The sequence below is a fragment of the Diorhabda carinulata genome, chromosome 3 (genome assembly GCF_026250575.1).
Source record: "Diorhabda carinulata isolate Delta chromosome 3, icDioCari1.1, whole genome shotgun sequence".
In the NCBI taxonomy this organism is placed as follows: Eukaryota; Metazoa; Arthropoda; class Insecta; order Coleoptera; family Chrysomelidae; genus Diorhabda; species Diorhabda carinulata.
The window spans coordinates 10,535,462-10,544,793 of record NC_079462.1 but is presented as its reverse complement, the minus strand read 5'-3'; the positions used below and the strand labels follow the sequence as shown (position 1 = coordinate 10,544,793).

The 9,332-nt window shown below is 31.9% G+C and overlaps 1 protein-coding gene across 1 annotated transcript; it reads right to left on the bottom strand.

Moving 5' to 3' along the window:
• Positions 1 to 7,949: 7,949 nt before the first annotated feature.
• On the bottom strand, positions 7,950 to 8,881 carry LOC130891490 (uncharacterized). The gene is made up of 2 exons (XM_057796279.1): positions 8,456 to 8,881; positions 7,950 to 8,291 (listed from the first exon to the last, which is right to left on the bottom strand). The coding sequence occupies exons 1-2, from the start codon at positions 8,879 to 8,881 to the stop codon at positions 7,950 to 7,952; spliced, it is 768 nt and encodes a 255-aa protein (XP_057652262.1).
• Positions 8,882 to 9,332: the final 451 nt, after the last annotated feature.

Below are 9,332 nucleotides of genomic sequence, written 5' to 3'. Positions count from 1 at the left end.
GAAGGTCTTTTTGTAAACAAGTCATTATCTACACAGAATTTTCCAAGATTCAAGTAAACATATTTGAATTGTGCGACAACAGTATTCAAGCGTTAGTCTGTGTGAATTGTACGTTATATTTGTTCGCATTTTTCACCAGATGCGACCATTATTCGTTATTTCATGAAACGTTTCATACATAAATAGATGTCACCGAATGGGGTACGAGAAATCAGCGTTATGCATTAACTCTTGTTTATACTGCATGAATTTACATAAAATGTTACTTTGTATCAAACCAGGCTTGCATGAACGTGAACCTACAAGAATAAATTTCCACTACTTCATTATAAGTTATGTTCACTAACGCTATCAGCAAAAATTACTTAAACATTTTTTGAATGAAATTTCCGTTGTTTACTGCTAACTTCTCGGATATTGGGATTGAATTTAAGCTCAAATTTTTGTTTCTCAAACATCTTGTTAAAATTTTGGATATTATTTAGTTACTTTAAAATGATTCATTTCCGTAGAAATCCGAATAACTAGTATAACTTAAAATTTAAATGATATTTGGCATACATATCTAATATTTGATCGATTGAAATTTCACTTCACTTATGTAGGGAGTTTCTGCTTACCATTTTCAATAATGAGTTGAAGCTTTACGATTTATTGCTTATAATCAGTTAATCTCTATCCTCCTCAAATAACTCATTCCAACACGAAAAAATATCATAGTTTAAAGAGGACGTAATCATTTCTCAATCTCCTACCGATTTTATCCGATACAGGTTCAAACTAAAATGAATTCAAGGTTAAATTGAGGCTTTGCTTGGTTTTATCCTCCTGGGCTATCTTAAATTGAAATGTTTGAAAGAGTTTGGGAAGGACGTTATGTATAAATGCATCTTCTACCGATTATGTCCTACATATGCTCAATAAGAGACAAACCCGAGGATATAACAAGCCAAGAATAAAACTCAGTTTCGAGTTTAAGTAGTCAAAGGTTTTCTATCTTACTGAAAATTGTATTGACGTGAACAATTGAAAATAATCTCTTTCGTGTGTCGATATAGATTCTCACTACATTTAATACAGACTACAGGTTATTTTGAGACATAAGCAACAGCATTTTAAGGAATCTATGAAGCTTTCGATACTCAAAGAATAGAAATTTCAATAAAAAGTTTTGAGGATAGATGTATGCTCAATACATCTGTGAAAAACGCATTCAGTTTAACCAATTTTATTTATATAATAATATTTTAAGTATAAAAATTTTCCTATGAATAAGCTAAAGGAGTTTATCTGCCCAAAACTTTTAGATAAACTATATTTTTTATTGGAATGTGATGGCATGTTAGACAAAATATGAAACATTGAAATTTAATATTTTTTGTGAAGACCGTTGAAGTGCGGGCAAATCTAACATTACTTTGAAGTTCATTTCAGTAATTAATATTATTTCAATCAATTATGTAAGATACGCTACTTTCCAGCCGGATTTCAGTGAAATGATTGGATACTATTTGAAAGAAATACCCACGTGATAGTTTAAATGAATTAAGAGTTCCTGAGTGCATTTAGTCCTAGTTGCCTAAATATACCCTATATATTTATGCAGCAACTAAACGTTAGATATCTCTGTTCATTCAATTTTGAAGCGAAAAACGAATTGCTTTCTTTGAATCAAATTGTTATAAGAGATAAAATATGTTGCTGGACGGAAAACCTCTACAATTAACGGACAATACCGAAGCAGCGCAGCTCACGTCAAATACTAGCTTATATGTGTGCTGAGGAAATATATTTTGTCGAATTTCAAAAGAAATCTCAAATGACAACTGTTCTCAATCAACAAACCATTGGAATTTATACTTTACTTGTGGGAAGGCTGAAACTCTGACTTGATCGCATACTGCACGGTAATAAAACTTCTTCATCTAGTTCTCGCACAACGTATATATTCTCAAGATATTTTCCTATGTTTATTTCATTCCTTCCAATTGTTTTTATATCGTTCAATAAATTGTTTTGTTCTATTGAAAAAAGACCAATTCATAATTATATTAGGGAGCAACAATTAATTACAATTTTTTTGACATTGTAAATACGAACATGGTCTCAATTTTTGTAAGTATATTGTGATAATCCATCCGTTGTTAACTCTATTCGACTCATTCGCCCTTATTTTTCTCTTTATTGAAGTTTAGAGAATGGATCATAAAAACTTTTGACTGCTTGCCATAGTGAACCAATCATGATTAAATCTAGTTTTATTAGAATACTATTAACCATCAAACTTTAGCCACAATCAAGATAATTTGTAAGGGTTGTTTGTGAACAACAATGTAACTTTTGTTTTAGTCTTATTCTCGTTTGTACAGTTTAATGCGGTTAGTCGACGCGCAAAATTATCAAACTCTCGCTCAAAACACTCAAAAGACCAATAGATGTTTTTTTTTGTATGATTTATATCACGTTTCAGTATCGTAATATGGAACGATATTAAATTTTTAATAATTAAAACGTGCAAACTATTTGAGCATGTTCAATATTATCGGTAAATAAATATGTGATATTTGCATACAGAAGTTTTTGGGAAAAAATCAGAGCAATGGGATGAAGAGATTGAAATGAAATAAAGAGAATAAGAGATTAAACAAACAATACAGAAATAAACACGGAATACGTATGACATGGAACGAATTTTGCAAGAAAAATTCACCCGCAGAGGTAGAAATTCAACAAAGAGAAGAGAAATCAAGGATGTAGGTACATTATACGACAATAGAAGGACAAGAGAGTAAATCAAGTGGAAGAAGTGATAGAGAAAGTCAAAATAAGTAAGGCGTTCGGAGGAGATAGAAACTGAAATGATATTAAGGACGGAAATGAAAGGGATGGATATTGAAAATTTTCAATTCAGCATGGAAAATAAATAGAACACCCAGAGACTGCGATAGCACTATATGAAACCTGATTTACGAAAATTGCAGAGCAATATGTCTATAGTCAGTTGCTTTTAAACACATACCAGTATCATTAAAACAAAGATGAGGAAATACATTGATGAAGAGAGTGAAGTAATAGATATAGAAGAGGAAAACAAACGATAGATAACATATTAAGGAGCTTAATAGAGAGGAAACTAGTATGGTATAGAACTACGTTAGTTCTTTTATGATTATATTGGATGAGTGCACAGCAAAAATAATCATCTTCGATTGCTCCGTTAATTACACCATATTCCAATCCTACATCATATTGGTAAGTATCGTAAGAGTTGTGTTGTGTAATGCACCTGCTAATTAGCCCAACTGCATTACAAGTTATTTTCTCAAGCGCCATATGCACCTGAGATAGCTTCAACGATTACTTTCTGTTCCCAAACAAAAAAAAATAGCTTGGTGGAGAGCCGATTCAAATAAATGAATACCTGATGACAGAAACAAATTGCGTATTTTGCGAATTATTCCGAAAGATTTGCTACGTGCTGGAAGAAGGGGAATGAATGAATACTGAATAAAAAAACCTTTAAATAAATTCACAGTGGGACAAGAAAAGTAGGAACGGAGTGGAGTGAATTTTATGGAACCAGACAGCTTTTGTCATAGATAGAAAAAAGATTCTGTACTTCTGTACAATATTTATTTCACTGATCAGTGTACGTTTCTTCTTGATTGGTATTTTAACAAGCAATATTCTCTGAAAAACAATGTCTTTTCACGGAAAGGTTTACACAGTATCTCAATAGAATGAAGTATTGGTTAGTAGTCTGGGTCGAATTATTAGATCCAAATTCTTCGAGGGAAGTCTGAGTAGGGAGCTCTACTGATTTCAAGAAATAATAGAGCCATCAATAACAATTTGTTTGGAAAAATCAATTGATGCCACTCGTTACATATTTATTGCAATTCTGTGAGCTTTACCAAATTACTCTAGACAGCATAAATGGAGGATTTCCTGAGAGTTGAGGTGATCGACGAGCAGCATTATAAAGGTCGCTACGATCTGAAATAATGCCTCTACATTTGTATCTATGGTGTCTTCCACCATGTATGCATTGATGATTTCGAGGCAGTGGTTTTCATTGACTGAGAAAAGTTGTGGCACTTACCTAATCAATATTTGGTAAATAAAGGACAAAATTCACTGATACATGAAATGAATTCACGATTTTACCTGATCTCTCCAAAAGTTCTAAGAAAAAGAAGAAGAAGAAAATAAGGTATCATTCAACTGTTCTTCTAATGTGTGATTTGAAGAATTGCGGGAATCCCCGCTGGAAAATCAATATAGTTTAGTAGGTTGGACAGTAGTCTACGAATTGCTGTCTTCAAATAAAAATGTGGCTTCACAGTCCTAAAATTCACATCATATATAACAGTTCATACCCTCTTCACCATTTCCTCAAGTGGTGTTGATTTAAAAATTCAGAAAAAGAATTACAGAAACACATCTTTGAATAAAATGGGAATATTGTATCATACGTGCTAAGAATAAGAGTATCTATTTTTTCAAAACGATCGCAAGATCCAGTTTTTTATTCATAAACGATATTTTCATGGAGCTTGAATACAATGATAGATGCAATAATGAACAAAAAAAAATTATATTGGCCGGGAATATTAAGCGAAAACCATCGAGTAGGCATGCATCGTGACAATTTTTGAAATTCATAAAGCAGACTTATTATCATGCCCTAGATGCACAAAAAGACTACTATCTAGATACAGCTTCGTCTTCAAATCAAAACGAAAGTTTTGTCTTCCTCTCTATGCATGTAATCAATTATGTTTACAATAGACTTAGATGGAGTAATACGATCTTTTACTAAGCTCTGGAATTAAAATATCTAAAACGCTTAAGTGAGCTAAGTCCACTAACCAGGAAAATATAATGAAAAAATTTTAAGTAGTAGGAACATAAAATGTGGTTTTCTAGAACTCCCTGAATGATTTATGGAAATCAAAGAGTTTAGAAGCATAAGGAAATAATGATCTTATAGAAGAGAAACCTATTGGTTTCAATGTGCTACTTTCATGAACAACACTGTTGTTAGATTGGGATAATCTTAAAGTACACACATAGTTTTGATTCAGGGTTTCGTGTTCTAGATATGGGTTATGCGATATTCAACAGAGCCAATTGTTTTACGGTCAAATACTTTCAAATCGATTGAAATTCACTCAAAAATCACCAAGATATGATCTTATAACATCTGGAATTCTTTAGAAGCTATCATGGAAAGAAATAGAAGTAATTCGTATTCGAGTTCGTATATGACTATCAGCCTTATACCAAAACTATTCTTTTGCAAAAAGTACAGTCTAACGGGTTCTTCCAGTTGTCAAGCAGGTAAAAAATGACCAAGGAAATAAAGGTATTACTTGGTAAATATCAGTCAATTTTTCGATAAAGTATGGTACCTTGGTCTGCTGTGTAAGAAGGAGAAAGTATTTCCACATCACTTTATGTAGTCTTACTTGTATAACTTACGGAAAATTCATTGAGAATAAACTAACAACAAATTTATTCCAGATGCTGTACCTCTTGTACACTTCAGACTCACCAACCACAAAGTAAACCTGAGTTCCCATTTTCGCAAGTAACACAATAATACCATCCTCTTTCCACAATCCAGAAACAGCAACCAAAAATAAGATAGTAGAATAAATGAGGAAATGTAGAATCTCAACATAAATCATTTACACAGAAAAGAGACCAGCGCCCTTCAGTCACACTTAATAACTGCCAGCCCAAATAAGTACAGAGCGTAAAATACCTGAGAATACATCTAGTCAAAAAATAAACGTGAAAAATACATATATTCAACAAGAGAATACAACTGGAACTCCCAGAGGTAATATGTTATTGTAATTGTTAGTATATGAGGTTTCCGAACTAAGGGTTTGAAAATCTTAGTAAATACTATAAATGACGTTCTGATTTTCACAATAAAAAAGGACCTACACATCCCTAGTATTGAAAATGGAGTACAATAGTACAGTGAGGAAATAGGGACAGGATTACGTCACATAAAAATGGGTTCGCGAGTGAGGTGCGGGTCAGGTGCGCCGCCTTAAACATTTCAAACCGACAGTCCTTCAGACTAGGTTCAGTTGAATATTTAATGTAATCAAAACATTGAATTAACTTATTTCTCACAAATGCTGAATTATTAAAAGAAATTTATTGTTGATGCTTGCCATACTGAAGCCTATAGATGCTTCAGCCTCATTCTATGTCAAAGCACCAAAATAGGAATAGTATGTATTTGTGGTTTCTTGTAATAATTATGTTGTAGTTTATATAGGTATGTCAGCCAACTCAATATTGAGAATAAATATTGAGATAATATATATACAGACTATGATACATCAAAATAACATACATTCGATTATAATTAATATGGTTTAGAATCTAAAAACCACGCTTTCAAAGCAAGTCAGAGAGTTCTGAATAATTTTTGAAAAAAATTATTCTCAACTAATTAGTTTAATGTGCTTTGAAAGCATGTTTTTTGGTATTTTTAAACTGTATTTTTTTCAATTGATACCACTCTCGTACAATGGCTTTGTTTGCTTATATACCTACATCTCGTCGAAACAGTTAAGACGGTGTAGGTTGTAAAATTATCGAAGTGCTTAATTTCCAACACAGAGATCAGTCCAAACAAACCCACAAACAGGTGAAATGAAAAATGTTAAAAATGCTTGAAACGGAGAAAACTACAAGTTGAGGAGAAAATTTGAAAATGGTTTACATACAGAGAAACAAGAAAGCTATTAATGAAAAAATACCCAATCAGTTGAGTGGAATTCATAGTATTATTATATAAATTTAAATAAAACTTTGGATAATTTGAAATTAACGGTTGCTTTTTTTCTCTATGTTAAAATATAACAGGATAATTATGGTTTTATAGTTGAAACAGATTTTATTTCGATACTCATGTGATAAATGCCCATCTGATATACTTGGTTGTCGAATTCAGATTGTTTTAATAAAAATCGAAACTGTTTGGAAACCTTGAAAATATCGTCCAAAGAATATTCATTACTGATCAAGATACACCATGTGTTAGCTGATAAGCTATTATTTTGACAAAAATCTATTGGATTTATTCGAGTTGACTAAATATTTTTATTTTTGTCCTATGAAAGTGTAGTTATAATTTCTGTATTACTTTCTGTAATAAATTGATTGATTCTAACGTCTGAAGTTATGGAAAATATTCAAACAAAACATAATTGGATTTTTCACAGGCATTCCCGATACAAACTACAAGAATAATGAGAAAATTACTGAATATTACTCATTATTGTCCTCAAATTTCATTATTCATTTGTAATTTCATCTATTATTCAATCAACGAAGATTTCTCAAACTTTTTATTGATTTACAGCAATTTCACTTTATTAATTTCAACTAAGTGATAAAGTTTTTTCACTCACCTTACTACGCTTATTTTCAACTGTTCTTCTCGTTATTTATTATTTTCAATCATCTTCAATCAGCATCTACTTCAAAGTGAAACAGAAATTTTATTGGATTGTTTAAATATTTCCGAGTTGTACAAATTGTGCTATGAGTTTCTGAATTTCACATGAGTAATCGATAGGGAAATTTTAGCCCTATTCTTTTACTTCAAAATTGATTCATCAATTTTCCCTTGTTATTTTTCAAAATTTCAAACGCAACATATTTATTAGAAGTTCTTAGGGACAATATGAATATAATTGACCAATTTTCAATTGAGCAACTTCATCGCAATTAGTAACCAGATCTCGTGTACATTTTTACGGAAACTTTGAGTATAAGATTTGTGAATGAATGGAATAATAAATTTATAACAGAAAAATATAAATAGAAATGTAATTTAAAATTAAATAAGTCTTACAGATTTTTGAGTCAATATAAATAAATTAAAATAAATAATTTAATTCAAAAATTGCCATATTTTATGTCGTTTTCGGTGCGTATGCTTGGTATGCCAAATTTTGAGCCTCTTCTTTATTGTATGATCTCCCCCATCCAGAATGACCAGCACTGTATACTTCAACGTGTCCATTATCACCACTAGTGTTTCCTGAAAGAAGTTTTTTCAATCCGATGATTCCAGCAAGTACTAATGCCAATTTAGATACAATAAGAGCTTTTCCAGCCAAAAGAGCCAATGCACCTAGTGCTAGAGGAACAAGGGCTCCACCTAAAATAAGAGGCAGGAGGAGAAGACCGTAATTTCCCTTTTTCTTCTTACCACGCCCCTCTTCTTGAACTTCGGAGGAACTGGGAAGTTTGATCTAAAAAAGATTGTCGGAATAAAAAGATATGCAATGAATTTTCTGTAAAATATATAATAATAATAATTTCAAAAAAAGTTCATACTGAAAAAATGCAAAATTATTGAAAAACGGTTTAGTAAATGTTAATTATGAAAATAAGATATTTGAATTACAAATATTACCTGTAGTGTGTGAGAGCCCAAGAAATTTGATACTCTATCGCTGATAATATCATCCAGAACATTTTCTTTTTCGTCCAAAGATCTAGGTAGAGTTGCTTCTATTTCAGCTTCCGATTTAACTTCCTGGGATGTACTTGTATCCTGAGGGTCCTTCACAAATTTAATTCCTTCGATTAGGGGTAGTTCTGAATATGATTTTGCGGCCCTATCTAGAGCAGTGATTAACTTTAATTTTAAACAAGACATTATATCAGTGGCGGCACATTCTTGATACACTTTGTACATATACCGAAAATCACTGATGTAAGAATTCCCTTCATGTTTCGTATCGGATTCATGTACGGCGTTTTGCGTGGAAGTACCGGTGGTTCGACCGAGAGCCACATGGGCGACGAGCGCAAGAACGATGATACACTTCGAAATCATGGTGTCGTTTAAAAAACTGTTATGAATTCACTTACACTAGTTTACTTTTATAGGTGAGGTCTGTTCCCACTGAGCCCACGGATTTTGGTACCCCCTCTCGAAGTCTTTTGGTCAACAATGCGTGGACCTTACCAAGGCCGGTACCGGAGGGACTTGAAATATCGTAATGCCCCAGATATTGTTAGTTATTATAATATAAAATAATGAAATTTTGTTCGAAAAATCGTGATAAAAATTGAAAGTGATTGAAAAATAACAAAAATGAATTATCATCTCTATGCAGAATCCCGATTAACTACTAACTTATTTCAAAAAAAAAAAAAAAATGATGAAACACGTGAACTGATTATTAAACTATTACACAAATAGAAATGTATGTATTATGTACTGTAATTGAAAAGCTAATAAAAATAGAATTCCATCACATTTTATTTCTCTTTTATGTGGTTAT

What these genes read in the sequence shown, in the direction of transcription:
- LOC130891490 (XM_057796279.1), bottom strand. Translation starts at nt 8,881, where the DNA reads ATGATTTCGAAGTGTATCATCGTTCTTGCGCTCGTCGCCCATGTGGCT. An exon ending in TGGGCTCTCACACACTACAG is followed by an intron (nt 8,292 to 8,455) that starts GTAATATTTGTA and finishes AATCTTTTTTAG; the next exon opens with ATCAAACTTCCCAGTTCCTC.